At 45.2% G+C, this 16,330-nt stretch overlaps 1 protein-coding gene and 1 pseudogene across 1 annotated transcript; both read right to left on the reverse strand.

Moving 5' to 3' along the window:
• Nucleotides 1–3,432: 3,432 nt before the first annotated feature.
• On the reverse strand, nucleotides 3,433–7,213 carry LOC115639698 (annotated as a pseudogene).
• Nucleotides 7,214–10,804: 3,591 nt separating this feature from the next.
• LOC115639699 (death-associated protein kinase 3-like) lies at nucleotides 10,805–15,044 on the reverse strand. Its single transcript, XM_030542647.1, is given in 4 exon segments — nucleotides 10,805–11,410; nucleotides 11,413–11,557; nucleotides 12,653–12,698; nucleotides 14,848–15,044. Coding segments are annotated over 4 exon segments (873 nt in total). The 5' UTR covers nucleotides 15,027–15,044; the 3' UTR covers nucleotides 10,805–10,907.
• Nucleotides 15,045–16,330: the final 1,286 nt, after the last annotated feature.

A 16,330-nucleotide genomic window follows, 5' to 3' on the forward strand; every position in this document is an offset into this window, starting at 1 on the left:
TTATTTTGTAGGTCCTGCAAGATCTCAAGGGTAAGCCAAGGTGGTCTTTTGCCACATTTTCTATCTTTCCTAACCATCGGAATAACTTGCTTTTGGGCCCTTAATAGCGTCCCTTTGAAAAACTGCCAACTTTCCTCAGTTGTTTTTCCCCTCAGTCTTAATTCCCATGGGACCTTGCCTATCAGCTCTCTGAGCTTACCAAAATCCGCCTTCCTGAAATCCATGGTCTCTATTCTGCTGTACTCCCTTCTACCTTTCCTTAGAATTGCAAATTCTATGAGTTCATGATCACTTTCACCCAAGCTTCCTTCTACTTTCAAATTCTCAACAAGTTCCTCCCTATTAGTTAAGATCAAGTCTAGAACAGCTTCCCCCCTAGTAGCTTTTTCAACTTTCTGAAATAAAAAGTTGTCTGCAATGCAGTCCAGGAACTTATTGGATAGTCTGTGCCCCGCGGTGTTATTTTCCCAACATATATCTGGATAGTTGAAGTCCCCCATCACCACCAAATCTTGGGCTTTGGATGATTTTGTTAATTGTTTGAAAAAAGCCTCATCCACCTCTTCCGCCTGATTAGGTGGCCTGTAGTAGACTCCCAGCACGACATCACCTGTGTTTTTTACCCCTTTTAGCCTAACCCAGAGACTCTCCACCCTTCTGTCTCCTATGTCCATCTCCACCTCAGACCAAGTGTGTACATTTTTAATATATAAGGCAACACCTCCTCCCTTTTTCCCCTGTCTATCCTTCCTGAGCAAACTATACCCATCCACACCAACATTCCAGTCGTGTGTATTATCCCACCAAGTTTCAGTAATGCCAATAATGTCATAGTTGTATTTATTTATTAGCACTTCCAGTTCTTCCTGCTTATTACCCATACTTCTTGCATTTGTATAAAGGCATCTAAGACCTCCTTCAACTCATGAAAAAAGCACAGGCTTTGAGGAGTGGGTCATAATGATACTAGCCTCAGCCAGACATACTAAAGATCAGAGCACCTGCTCTAATGTCCCTTCTGCTCTGTGCCAGTATATCCATACGCAGAGATCATCCAAATGGACAGAAATATGGGGTCAAGGATGGGGCAGACAAATTCTGTACATTGAGGGTCCTTTCTCCAGATTTTGAATCTTGCTCTATTTTCTTATTTTTCGAAATGAGGGGAAGAGAACCTCCATTCTGAAAAAGTTGTCTAGTCCTTCTGGACAGTGTCCTCTTCACAGGGCCAGGCACCAGCTCCGCAAGCAGGTGCTTGTGGCGGCCAAGGGGAAGGAGCGGCATGTTGGGCTCTTCGGCGGCCATTCAGCGGTGGGTCCCTCGGTCCCACTCGGAGGGAAGGACCTGCTGCCGAATTGCCGCTGAAGAAGAAAGTGGTGCGGTGGAGCAGCCGCCGATAGTGACATTTTTTTTTTCCGCTTGGGGTGGCAAAAACCTTGGAGCCAGCCCTGCCTCTTCAACCTACCAGGCAGCACTGGGCAGAATGCTAGGCTTGGACTCTCAAAGGAGCCTGGCACTCAATGACAGTTGAGCACCTCCCTCCCTCAGGTTCCCTTGAAAATTACAAGTGAGATAGAAATTTATTAAGTCCTTGGTAAAATTTTCATTTAAGCACCTAAGTGACTTCTGAGGCATAGTCTCTTTTTCAAAGATATGTAGGCACTTTACTCTCATTGATTTCAGTGGGAGTTAGGCACCTAAATATCTTTGAAGATCTGGGCCTTTGGTACTTAGCAGCCTCAGTCTCATTAAAAGACAATGTCACTTATGCCCCGAAGTCACTTAGAAACCTCTGAAAATTCTACTTCCATCCTGTCTAATGTAGAATGTAAGTGTCTCAGGATGGGATGCATGTCTATTCTCTGCCCAACACTAGACACAGCTATTGTGCTACAGACAGGTGGAAAACAAATATATACATAAGCATGGTTTTTCACTAGTCTCCCAAAGTCACTGTGAGAACATGGCACTTTCTGATTCATCATGATCTGTGAACTGAATGAGAATACATTGTTGCTTTGTAGATAAAAATAATAAACAGGATTATTCCTATAATCTTATGAACAGCAGCCCATTCCATTTAAATCATTAGCTTTTCCAGAACAGAGGAGTGGGCTTTCTGGGGGAGGGCGGGGCGGACAAAGAGAAAAGTCTAACAGATCATCTCTCCCTTTGTCCTCCTCTTTCTTCAGAGCATGATTATCTGAAGAGGGGGATTTCGGCCACAAGGGTTGGAGAGTTTGCCTGAAGCTGTACAGAGTGACTCTCACTTTTACCCTTTTAGGGAAAGCAACTGCATCCATTTCCAAAGGGCTGCTAGAAGCAACACTGAGAGACATGGTATGGCCGTGCCAGAGCTTGAGAGCCCAGGGAGGAGGCATTCCTTGCTTGAGCATCCTGTTTGTACTGTGGTAATGCACAAAGGCCCAATCAACATCAGTCCGACTGCAATAGTCGGCCCTGTACAAATCTAAGGACCTGGCCCCCAGAGACTCCCCCTGGAAGCATCACAGAACTGGCCATGCAGATATTCTCTGACAATCTGCACTCTTTATGTCAGGTCATTAAAAACAGGTTTGATTCCTGCATTGTAGCCCTGCCATGGCACCATTCCCACTCTTTGATTCTCTGGGCCAACCCTGACTTCGAAGCAAGTTAGAGCTGCTTCCAGGCAGCTCCAGGTGGCACCACTGGTAACGGCTCCTTTGAAGGACACTATGCCAGTCAAGGACTGCCATGTTGTTGCAGGGGGTGCAACAGTTGGGGTTTGTTTGCCCAGTGTGCTTATCCCCAATGACCACACCGGAGTGGAGAAGCAAGTATCTTTATTTGAGTCAAATAAGGTGCAAGGAGATGTAAAATCTCAGATCATGCACACATCACTATTCATTGCCATGTCTTGTATACCTTACTTGTTTACAAAGATGTTCACAGGTGCTACAATTCATTATTTACAATTCATTAACTACCGGATCTTTTAATTAACTATATCCTTAACCCATACTACTAACCCTCCCCCCTTTGATCGATTACATCTTGTACCATAAACAAAAGAACACAAGAAAATGATAAATGATTACATGTACTCATGCTAACTTTAAAGGAACATATTGTTTAGCTTGAAAGGCAGTCGTAGGCCTGAGAATGTAAACTTCTGACCCCACACCATATTGCCAGTTACTTGGAGCCCTGCACCCCCCAACAATCCCCCCTTTGAGAATACTCAAAGGTCTTTCGTTGAGTTTTCTCATAGAATCATAGACTATTAGGGTTAGAAGGGACCTCAGGAGGTCATCTAGTCCAACCCCCTGCTCTAAGCAGGACCATCCCCAGATTTTTACCCCAGTTCCCTTAAGGGCCCCCTCAGGGATTGAACTCACAACCCTGGGTTTAGTAGGCCAATGCTCAAACCCCTGAGCTATCCCTCCCCCCCATATTCATTACTTAGAAAAAGGTCAAAGGGCAAGCCACCTGATATTGGCAGCGAGACTGCCCTAAGGGGGTACATTTCTGTTGGCTGACGGAGGGCAGAAAGACAACTTTTACAACAAGGCACTCCTAACTGCAGACCACAGCAGAAGAGCAAACCAATCGCTATCACTACTAGCAGGGAGGTAAAAATGCTTTTAAGCCACCCAAACCAATTACCAAAACCCCAAGAACCCCACCACTCATTGTCACTATTTTGTGTTATATGAGTGACAAGGTCATTCAACTTAGCTAGTCTATTTTCAATACTTTGGCTGTGATCAGAAAGGTTAAAGCAACAGAGACCCTTAAATTCCTCACAGCCATGATTATGCCTTAAGAGGAGGTAATCTATTGCAGCTCGATTTTGGAGTATCCCTTCTCAGACCCCTGTGAGTTCCGAGGCCAAATCAGAGATTAAAGTGGAAGTTAGATTAATGGATTTGGCGAGGGCATAGGCCACTTTAGCAAGCTGGAGCTCTGCATCTAAGGCCAGGCCTGGGATTCCGACCAATGAAGTAGCGAGGGCTATAGCCTGAGATTTAGACACCAGGTTTACCTTAGAATCACAGGTTTCGTCCAGAGGCAGGCCACGCCGAGCTCTCTGGACTCGGGTAGGCCCCGGTGTCTTTAGAACTAGAGCATGACCAGGGACAACCCCCCATGGTTAATCGTCCAAGAGAACAAGGGCCTCCCGAACTATTAGCTGGAACATAAGTGAATGCAGTTAGTCTGCAGAGCAAAAACCACCCACGGGGAAGGTATAAATGTGAACAAAGATAGGAAGTTGAGGTAGGAGCAACAGAACAATTCATCTCATGATTTGTTAAGTTAATAGCAGCCTTTTGAGCACCCACCACAGTAAAACAGGAAGTAACATTCGAGGATATGGCCATTAGCCGAATTTGAAGGCGATTCTGGTTTGTATAGGGTTTAGGATGTGAAATAGAGCCAAAATCAGACAGCTGCTGGGCCTTCAACTTAATATTATAAGCAGCAAGTTCAGTATAATTGTGAATATCTTGCAAGGGCATAGCTACTCCTACAAAACAAGTAGTAAATACAGACCCTAAAGTGTAACCGCTTCCTACACAAAAGTGGGAAGAATTAGAGGCTGTGGCAGCTAAAAGAGCCCACCAGTTATTTTCTGGGGAGCGGAAAGATAAAGGGGCCAATTGTCCAGAAACAGTAAACACCCATACAAATATTAAAAACATGACCAAATTAGAGTGATTTGCGTTTAAACAATAACTTGAGTCCCAAATCTTCCAATGTTTCGGTCCCAGTAGGCTGGACCGTCCACTGCTCGGGGTCTGGATTCTGCGGTGGAGGTACAGCTTTTAATCGGGAGTAGTGAATCCAGCTTTTGTGTCCCTCTACTTTAGCTGCTGTGTGGGACACCAGTAAAACGAGATAGGGTCCTTTCCACTTCTCCTGGAGAGGTTCGTCCTTCCAGGTACGGACAAGGATGAAGTCATCTGGCTGTAGGGAATGGACAGGTGCATCCAAAGGGAGTGGCTGAGAGTCCTTAATGTACCTGTAAAAAGAACATAAAACAGCAGACAGAGAACACATATACTGAGACAAATATCCACACCCAGCCTCCCATTCCCCTAGCAGGATCGGGGTACCATTCACAGGCCATGCCCTTCCAAACATAATCTCGAAGGGTCTTAAACCAGTTCTTCCCTTAGGAAGAGCTCGAATGCGGAGTAAAACCAAAGGTAGGGCATCAGGTCACTTTAAAGACGCTTCCTGACATATCTTGGCTAGATGCCTTTTGAGTGTCTGATTAGTACATTCTACCACTCCACTGGCCTGTGGCCTCCAAGGGGTGTGAAGTTTCCAGTTGAGCTGGAGGATATCCGAGACATTCTGGACAATTTTTGAGGTAAAGTGTGTTCCCTGGTCAGACTCCATCCATCGAGGCAGGCCAAATCTAGGAAAAATTTCTTTAACAAGTTTAAGAGCCACAGTCTTAGCGGTGTTATTTCGGCAAGGAAAAGTTTTAGGCCACCCACTGAAGCGATCCACCAGAACAAGGAGGTACCTATACCCCTGGGCTCGAGGGAGTTCAGTGAAATCAATTTGCCACACTAGTCCGGGGCCCGGTGTGGGTTCTAGGGTAGCTGGTATAACTGGATTCCCTGGTCGAAGATTATTTTTCTGGCAAGTAAGGCACTCTGCTGATATCTGGGATGCTAGGGGCCGAAGTCCTGAGGTGATGAAATACTTTTGTGTAAGCTGGGTTAAAGCTTCCCTGCCTGCATGAGAGGTCTGTTGTAGCTTTTGTAATACTGGTCGCATCATACACCTTGGTAACAGGACCTTTCCCTCTGTGGAATGGAGCCATCCGTTTTCCTTCTGGAGCCCAAGAGATTCAGCCCATTCTAACTCCTCACTCGTATACTGTGGGGTAGGGAGGTCCCCTAGCGATGGAATCAAGGCATGAAACTGGACACCCTCGGCTAGTCCCGGTTCTAAAGTGGCAACTCGCTTGGCTTCTCTATCCGCCCTGGCATTGCCTCGGTTAACACTGTGGTCCTCCTTCTGGTGTGCCCTGCAGTGCATCACTGCGACCTCTAAGGGGAGTTGTACGGCCTCCAAAAGCTGAAGAATTTGTAACCTGTGCTTGACCGGGGAGCCTTGAGCCGTCAATAATCCCCTTTGTTTCCATAAACCTGCGTGGGCATGTAGTACGCCAAAAGCATATTTAGAGTCTGTGAAGATATTAACCCTTTTCCCTTTTGACAATTCAAGCGCACGAGTTAAAGCCACTATTTCGGCTAGCTGGGCTGAAGTCCCGGGGGGCAGGCTTTTTGCCTCCACAGTTTCATGGAGAGACACCACGGCATAGCCCGCCCTTCTAAGTCCATTTACAACAGTGCTACAGCCATCCGTGTACCACTCATAGTCTGCGTTAGCAAGAGGTTGCTCTTTTAAATCCTGACGGCTGGAATACTGGGCATCTATAACTTCCAAGCAGTCATGCTCTTGGCCCTCTGTTTCTGGCAGCAAGGTGGCTGGGTTAAGGGAGGGGCAAGCCTGCAGGGTAACTTAGGGGTTCTCTAAGAGCTTAGCCTGATACTGGGCTACCCGAGCTTGGGTGAGCCAGAGACCCCCCTTTGTGTCCAGTAAGGCTTGGTCCATATGTGGAGTGTATATTTGAACAGCCCCCCCCCCCAAAGTCACTTTTTCTGCTTCCTCTAACACCAGAGCTGTAGCTGCAACTGTCCGTAGGCATGCCGGCCACCCCTTAGCAACCTGATCCAATTGTTTGGAGAAATAAGCCACTGGGATTTCCAAGAGCCCAATAACTGTGTAAGTAGTCCCAGGGCCACCCCTTTTCTTTCATGTACATACAATTGAAAGGGCTTAGAAAGATCGGGCAGACCCAGTCCTGGGGCTTCCATCAATTTTCTTTTTATTAAGGTAAAGGCATTATTTGCCTTTGTTGTCCAGTAAAACGGTTTCTGATCGGTCCCTTTAACACATTCATACAGTGGCTTAGCTAGTAGTCCAAACTCTGGAATCCATATGCGGCAAAATCCTGCCATTCCCAGGAATAATCTGAGCTGCTTGCGATTTCGGGGAGTAGAAACTCGACAAATAGGTTCAAGCCTCCCCCTTGAAAGCTGGCGTTCCCCCTGTCTGATCTGGAAGCCTAGGTAACGTACTTCGGGGAGGGCAATTTGGGCTTTATTTCTTGACACGCGATACCCCCGCAGCCCGAGAAAGTTTAAAAGACTTACGGTTGCCTGGAGACATACTTCTAGTCCCACTGCTGCGATTAATAAATCATCAACGTACTGTAGGAGAAGGACTTTGTTCTCATTTTCCCATCCTTCCAAGTCCCGGGATAAAGCTTGACAGAAAAGAGTGGGGGAGTTCTTAAATCCTTGTGCCAGCACCGTCCAACACAGTTGCCTTTTATTCCTGTTTGCGTCTTCCCATTCAAAGGAGAAAATTTCCTGGGACCCTGTGTCCACCAGAATTGTGAAAAAGGCATCCTTTAAATCAAGAACTGAGAAACATGAATACTGTCCCCCCACAGAGGCTAGCAGCGTATATGGGTTGGGCACGAGGGAGTATAGAGTCTTAACCCTCTCGTTGACTGCTCTTAAGTCCTGCACCAATCGATAACTGCCGTCCGGTTTCTGGACTGGTGAGATAGGGGTATTCCAAGCTGAGTGACACTCCTGTAATACCCCACACTGCAGGAATTTATCTATAATTTTCTGTAATTCCTCCCTGGCCTCCTTCTAAGTATCAAGACTTTGCTCATATCTTCATTCTGCTTCTGCCCATGCCCTAGCTGAAACCTGGTTTCGCTCCACTTCAGAGAGGAGTGTTCACAAAAGTACCTGGCAGTTATCCCAGTCAGGTTTATGACTAACCAGACAGCCTTCAAAAACTGAAATAAATCGGGAGGGGTTGGTAGAAAATTCCCCTGCCTGCGCTTTGAAAGCCTCTAGATCCACAGAATTAAAAGGAACATGAGAGTACACCTGCATAGTGGTTAACTCCTGAGTAGCCGTAGCATTGCGAGCGATTCGGGTTTCAGTAATTAAAGGGTACAAACCTGTGGCGGGCTCAATTGGCGGGGCTGAGGAGACTTTGTCACCATACAATGGGGGTGCTGTGGCCGAATGTGACCCCGCTCCTGCTATTACAGTAAATAATGAGTTTTAAACATTTTCACAACTCTTCCCTAAAAGCGTGTTGGAATCAAATTACACTGCTTCAACTGCTTTACCAGTTCGTTGACAAAATAAAAGAAGTTGGAGGATCGTATTATAATTAATTGAACCCTCCGGTGGCCACCGTTTCTGGTCCTCTAGCTGATATTGAGGCCAGTCTATTGTACAACACCTTTTTAGTTTACCCTTAGTTAGTGGATCCATTCCAAAGATTTTCCAATTACCTAGAATGCAACCAGAATGCATTCTAAAGGCGTGCACGCTACCTTATCTTGTGACTGTCCCTGTCCCATTCCTTACCGGGAGACCCTGGGCGTCCCCAGGTCTTACCAGGTGACAGATTAAACCCTTTAACTTTTATCCTACCTTATCCCCGAGACCGGTTCCTCACCGTCGCTCAGGACCAAAGCTTCTCCACCTTCTGGGGCGTTGCACCATTGTGCCTCCCGGGGTCGACCGTACCAGACTTCGCTGAGGCCCCCGGTGAAAGCACCGGTGCGCGCTGGGCATCAGTGACTGTCTCAGTCCATCGGCCACCGGAGAGGGTCCGGGCAAGGCTAATTTTTCAGCCTCAGACGGTCCTGCCGCGGTCGCCAAAGCTGTTGCAGGGGGTGCAACAGTTGGGGTTTGTTTGCCCGGTGTGCTTATCCCCAATGACCACACCGGAGTGGAGAAGCAAGTATCTTTATTTGAGTCAAATAAGGTGCAAGGAGATGTAAAATCTCAGATCATGCACACATCACTATTCATTGCCATGTCTTATATACCTTACTTGTTTACAAAGATGTTCACAGGTGCTACAATTCATCATTTACAATTCATTAACTACCGGATCTTTTAATTAACTATATCCTTAACCCATACTACTAACCCTCCCCCCTTTGATCGATTACATCTTGTACCATAAACAAAAGAACACAAGAAAATGATAAATGATTACATGTACTCATGCTAACTTTAAAGGAACATATTGTTTAGCTCGAAAGGCAGTCGTAGGCCTGAGAATGTAAACTTCTGACCCCACACCATATTGCCAGTTACTTGGAGCCCTGCACCCCCCAATAATGTGAAACACAGATCCACCGCACTCCCTCGTGGCCCGTGACACACCCCTCATGCCAAGGGGGCAGGGAACAGAGAGAGACAAAGGAGTGAGTGAGTGAGTGAGTGTGTGTGGGAGAGAGACAACTGTGGTACAAATGCCCCAGCAGGGAATTCATTTTCTCTGCAGGGCATTTGCCACTGGATTACAGCCCCTTTGCAGTACCTCAGCCTCACAAAGGAGCCATAAACCAGCTAGAGAATCTGGCCCTATTATTACTTCGCTAAGGAGATGTTTAAATATCCCATTTCAGTCACAGACTTTCACATCAGAGACTACAGCATCATGAATAAGAAACTATTTATTGTGTCCAAACCGCGAAATGGTTACATTTGTGCACATAAATACAGCCTGAGCAAATAACCTTTCCTTTGAAACACAGGGAAATGGGGCATTATTCAGTTTAAACACTGACTTTTTTTCCTTTTTCATAAGTTTCTAAAATGACCTTTGGAACAAAAACATACGTCTCAAGTTCCACCACACTGAGTCAATGAATTGTTTCCTTTGACAGACCTTTCTTATTATGGAATAAAAGTCAAAGGTCTAGTGACACTGACTGATGGATCATCATCCTCATAAATAATCTAGTATATGCACCGCAAAATATACATACGCAGTTCTTCAGTCATTCCATCACAGATTTATCATTCTGTCTTTCAAATACAATTTTTTGGTACATGAAACAAAGTACCTGTTTTTATTGCAAGAACTTCACATTAAAGGACTAAAAAGTATCTAACACTGGTCCCCAAACTTTTTACTTCGTGCCACCTCTCATCCCGGTCTGTGCCTCCCCCCTGCCTCCCCCTGCAGCTGGGTCTGGGAGCAAGGCTCCGGCTGGGAAGGGGGGGAAGGCACGCTGACAGGGTTAAGGGGCCCAAGGCTGGGGCCCACAGCTGGGGATGGTGACGGAGCCTTCCCTGCCCCCCAGCTGTGCCCCCCAGACATTCTTCTGCACCCCCTGGGGGGATGTGTCCCACAGTTTGGAGACCTCTGTTCTAACATCTGATGGCAGTGAAAGAGAGACTGTATCCTGAAAAATCAGCCTATCAAATAACCTTAACTTTCCTTCATTAGCTGTTATTTTCATGGCATGAAATGATAAATCACTGCATCATTTGCTCCATTTGAAAGGGCTGCAATAACCTTCATAAGTGTTTTTAATTATCTGCTGTGCAGAATTATCCTCAGCACGTCTGCAAGAGTATTTCCCTCATCCAAACAAGAATGCTACCAGGCGAGTTTATAGACTTCAAATCATATGTAATCTGGTAAAGAAGGAGTGAAATACTATTTCATTTCAAGTGAATTACCTAATAATTTTCAGGACTTGTATGTTTACTATTATTATAATGTTAGTGCAGAATAACTGCAGGGTTACACATGCCCTAAAACAAAGTGATTTCTAATTCGAAGAGTTCAGGAACTGCGCTGGTCACAACATCAGCACAAAAAACACTGCAGAGTAGAGGCTTTTGGTCAATAGTTTGGGCAACATTTCCATATTTCTGTTTTAATGCATAGGTGATGGTTTTGTTCTGAAGTTACAAACTGAGATGATTTCTTACTGTTGCACATTGAGACAGACAGACAGCAAGATAGGAGTTCTAATGCAGATTTTTGCCTATTAACCATTACTGACTTGATTCTGCAACATCAAGATTCAAGCCTGCAAGGAATTCTTCACAGCAAGATCTATTTAACAGCTCCATTAGTGATTCATTAGTATCTTTGTTGAAAACAGAGCCAAAGTTTCCATTCACACATGCATCATTTCCATTCACCAGCTGAAAACTACTCATTAAATCCTGGATCCACCTGAGTTCCTCAGAAAGTTCCTGACTCAGAGATTCATACTGAGACTTTACATCAATGTATTTCCCAATGACACTTGCAAGGCTAGAACCTACAGTCTTGATGTCATCCTGCAGATGTTTCTTCAGGGATTCAATTTTATGGTGCTCATACTTCAGCTGTGAAAGCTTGTGTCTCACATTTTCATTTTCTTCTTTGTACCAAGCTTCTTTTTCATTATATATGGAAATGAGAACATCCATATCCTCCTGCAGGGAGTCGTGGGACATAGTCAGAGTGCTGAAACCATGTTCCATCAGAGAAATGTCTTCTACCACCCGCTAAAGCGCTCAAAGTTGACGTAGGTGTTATTTGGTGGCATACTTGAATGACACTTGATGGTGTACTCTTTCAGACCTTTTGTCTTCAGCTGACTGTTCTCAGCCTTCTTGTTTTCTTGGACTTTTCTTTCTTCTATCAACTGGTAAGTCTTCAGGCAGAAGAACCAGTATTATAGATTGATTATCAAGATTGCAAGATATTGCACAAATTCAACTCTACACAGGAGACAAGAGATGCAAACTGCATTTCCACAATGCTGGGGAGAAGCGTCCTTTCCAGTCATTCTCCTTCATGCATTTAATTAAAATAAAAGGGGTGATGTGACAAGCACTGAGCATTCATTCCCATGGGACAAGTGTAACTAAATTAAAGGGTTGTGAACTATTTGCATGCTACAGTTTGTGCAGTTAAATTCTCAAAACCATCAACATTGGTGGGGAAAAAATAATCCTGAACACACTCCACTCAATGTTTTGTACAATACATAACAAAATGAGAACAATCCAGTGTTTAAACATCTGTATTTGCCATGCTGAGATTGCTAAATGTATTTTCACAAAGAGATTTATCTATGGAGGCAAGCTTTGCTTAGAACAAAACAACACACATGCACACAAATCCAAATGCCAAGCAAATCCAGACAGCTACTAGCTCACTACACCAATGACATTTTGAAGGAGCTGATTTGTTTTCACATTTGGTATGGTCAGCTCTCAACACCCGAAAGCACTACACCAGAGGTATGGTTTGTGTCCATGCAAACAGTGATTAGAGATGAAAACAGCACAAATAGTGTTCTAATACAGAATACTGTATGCCCATTTATTTATATTCCAGTCACCCCTACTTTGGCTTTATTGTAATAACAGAAGTCATGATTAAGGCTTGCAGAAATCCAAGATTTTGGAAGGAATTGAACAGATTTTTACTACTGTTTGTCATGAATCCAAGGATCTCAGAGTGTTTAGTAGAGTTATTTCTCATAACTTACCTGTGAAGAAGGAGAGTATTTTCCCTGCCTTGCTCATGGGTGAAAGTGAGACATGGAGAGGTTAAGATTCACTGTCTGGTTCAAACTGATTTCTGAAAGCCATAACCATGATGAATTCTCTTGCCATTTAGGCACATAGCTTTAGCATGGAAATATAAATTCCCATACAAATTCTGTACTAGTTTATCCCGAAGTAAATGTCCGCCTGTTATAAAAGCACTACCCGTATTCCATCACTATCTTTGGCCTTACCGTTATCCAAGGACGAGTGAGAGCTTCTTGAATTGTGAGCCGTTTCCTGCAATGAAACACACACTTAAATGAGAGCCAAGCTGCTTACCATACCCTTCTCTCAGGGTGTTTATGAACCAACACTTTCATATAGTACCTTGTACCTATAACACTGTCACCAGTAGTGCCAGGATTACTTACAGTGAGGTATAACTTTCATGGCTACTTTACTCTGTAGGGCAGCAGGGTTCAGAACAGTTAGCTTTCTGTCTTCAGTGTTAATACAGTGCTACTGCAGCAGAGCTGGACTTCATTTTCATTTACACTCAATGAAAATCTCTCCCGCTCTCATTGCTCTGTTAACAAGAGGTGAAACGCTGCTAATGTTTCATGATATGTTCTGTCTTACTAGTCTAACATGCCTAATGAGTTAATTCTTCCTGCACACACTTGGTCTGACTTTTTCTCTTTATCTATTGATGGAAGATTAATGTAATCCAAAACGTCTTTAATCCACGAGCGATCAAGTCACCCCTGCAACTCTTGCTTCCTGAAAGCAGTATTCCTAGGCGGGATGGTTCAATACTAAACAGAAAATCTAACTTTCTCCTACACCCTAGCAGCACTGTGAACAGTACACTAGCACCTTCAGGCAGGATGGGCATAAACATGGTATTGCCTTTGGAGCTGGTTACAGCACAGATTTCAACATGCCTGATATGCCCGGCTTGAAAGGCACTTGCTAAACTTGTGCAAAACATTCACATCAGACTCCAACATGTCCTGGGGTCTGAGGTTCGTAGAAATGTTTCCTGATGTGTTTGGACAGATACTCTAGCTGGCAGCCTTCTCCCAGCAGCCCCCACTATCTACCTTTTCCCCCAGATGTCTTTAGAGGGCACCCTACTGACCTGCCTTCCCACACCTTTCTGCAAGTGGCCCCCCACTTTCTTTCCAGGGGACATCCGATGACCACTCCCACTAGTACAAATAGACTCTTCAGAGGGCTCAGCAGCACATAACCCACAAGGATGCCCTTTACTCTCTCTGCCCACCCCAACATAGTGCAGAAAGTGTGGCAAGGTAGTCCTGCTGCATCCAGCTCATTCAAAACTTCAGGAGCAGAGATCCCTATCCTATAATCCCTATTGCAGTAGCTAAAGAATCTCTCTTGTTCCCTAATCACCATGAGGTAGTGGGAAAGCCCCATATAGCTGCTAGAGAAGTGCCAGGTGCACCTAGCTGATGCACAAGGCTTAATGGAGCAGATTTGACACTAAGACAGCTGAAGAGCAAGGAGTTTGCAGCAATATGGCTTGGGGTGTGGGAGCAATTACCAACATCTTCTACAGACCTGGGATAAGAGCCATCCTGCCTCAGATGATGGACTCCATGAAGACAGCGAAGGGAAAATGGTGGCTTATAGGTGTGAACAGATAGGGTGTCCCTCTGGAGGTTTGAGACTGATGAACACAATCCTCCAAGTGAACACATAGGAACTGCTTTCCTGACAATCTCTGCAAGCCAATCGGCAGGCTTTAGCATGGGATTAATAGATTCCCAGGCCAGAAGGAACCATTGTGATCATCTAGTCTGACCTCCTGTGTAGCACAGGCCGATAGAACTTCCCCAAAATAATTCCTAGAGCAGATCTCTTAGAAAAGCATTCACCCTGGATTGAAAAATTGTCAGTGATGGAGAATCCACCAGGCCCCCTTTATTGTTCCAATGATTAATTACTCACAGTTCAAATTTTCTAGTCTGAATTTGTCCATGCTCAGCAACTGTTTTGGAAACACTGAATATAAAAATCAACTCTCTCACATACAGACACACTCACCCACCAAGTGCACATGGCTTGTGAGATGTCATTAGAGGCAATAACAAAAGTTGAAGAATTACCAGACACAAGAACAGCTTCTAAAATCCTATAAACTCCAGTCATTTGCACTTCACAAAAAAACCAAACCAATCCAACCCTACTGGTGAAAGAAAATGCATGCCAAATTCTGCTACATTGGTGAATTTTGCCACAGGGCATATTTTTAGGGCCTCTGTATACAGACATTTACAAGGGACACAGCAATACACCTGGACTTAATGACTCACTCTGGGACAGCGACCTACTCTGCAATGAAACCTCTGAACTGCTCAGCGTGCTCATTTTTGCCTGGGTGGCATGAAAGGCAGCCAGCCATTTCTGTACATTCACTTACCGCGTGTCTTTCACTAGGAGTTTCCGGATAAAGTCTTTTGCCAGATCACTGGTGTGACTGAAGAATTCCTCATCAGATTCGTAATTCACCGCTGTGATGTTGGTGAGAATTTCCTGCTTTGTTTCTCCAAGGAAAGGGGATGCGTCGCTGAGCCTGAATAGGCCAGACAGGAGGATCATGTTTTGAGTGGGGAAAAATAAAGTTACTTGGACGTGATTCCAAGATTGTGAAATGACAATATTGGAATGTGGGTCTCTCTTTCAGGGCAGCCAAGAAGATTTGGAAAGAAAAGGCCCAAATCTTGGTCGCCATAGATATGGCTACAAGACAGACTCACAAAGCAGCATTAATGTGTTTCCATGTGTGACAGCAAAGACCCTATTCATGGACACCCCCATCCCTGAGACACACTCAGGTTCTTGCCGCCCAGGGTAAGAATAATCCGCACTGGAGGAGAGGTCCAGTTGCTATGAATGTATCTGGGGGTACATGCACAAATACCCACAAGCTATGTCAGGGAATGTCCCCGCATAGTTCTCATCAAAGAAGCCCTGTTCAGTGGCCTCTCTGGAGGTTTTGGGAAAAATTCCTGCCCCGTGCTGTTTTTCTGCCTGCAGTTCACTGGCAAGAATCTATGCACCTAGAATTGGGCCCAAGAGGTCCACATACATAGAGAAAATTAATTGCTTAGATTTTTGTGGCCTTGCTCTGATTTCTGCTCAGATTTCTGCAGCCAGGGGTCTTACAGTGTAATAAATTGAACATAAAGAGCTAATTCTGTCAGAGCTCAGCTCCATGCTTAAAAGTGCAAGGATAAAATGCAGTCACTATTCTCATAAAACACCATTCAGCAACCTTTGAGATGGAAAGGGCTGTGAGCCTGCCTGGCATCTCTCTCAAATGCAATTGACATCTTTCATCTTAGACTCATATTTACCTCAGTCCCACAAACACCTGGGGTTAAAGCGCTTCCTCTGAGTAGCCGGTTGTGCATACCCAGCAACTTGAATGTAGCCCTCCAGTACTTGAGGCTATGTAGTTTTGTATCCGTTTGGTCCAAAAAGAGTCTGGACCCTTCGAAGGGGATGTCCTGGAGCGAATTTTGGACCTTAGGTGGCAGACCTGACTCCTGAAGACACGCCGAGCGCCGCATGACTACGCCCGACGCAATTATCCTGGCCGCCACATCTGCCGAATCCAAGGATGCCTTGAGAGAGGTCTTTGCTACTGCCTTACCCTTGTCCACCAGGGCCGTGAACTCCTGCTGGGAACCCTGGGGGAGGTTGTCCTTAAACTTCCCTACTGCTTCCCAGGAGTTGAAATTATGCCTGCTGAGAATGGTCTGTTTGTTAGCAATTCTCAACTGGAGGCTGCCTGACGAATACATCTTCCTGCCGAACAGGCCCAGGTGTTCTGCTTCCTTGGCCTTAGGGGCCAGGGCTTGCTTCCCGTGGCGCTCTCTCTCGTTCACCGCTGAGACTAG

This window comes from Gopherus evgoodei, unplaced genomic scaffold (genome assembly GCF_007399415.2).
Source record: "Gopherus evgoodei ecotype Sinaloan lineage unplaced genomic scaffold, rGopEvg1_v1.p scaffold_105_arrow_ctg1, whole genome shotgun sequence".
Lineage (NCBI taxonomy): Eukaryota > Metazoa > Chordata > Testudines > Testudinidae > Gopherus > Gopherus evgoodei.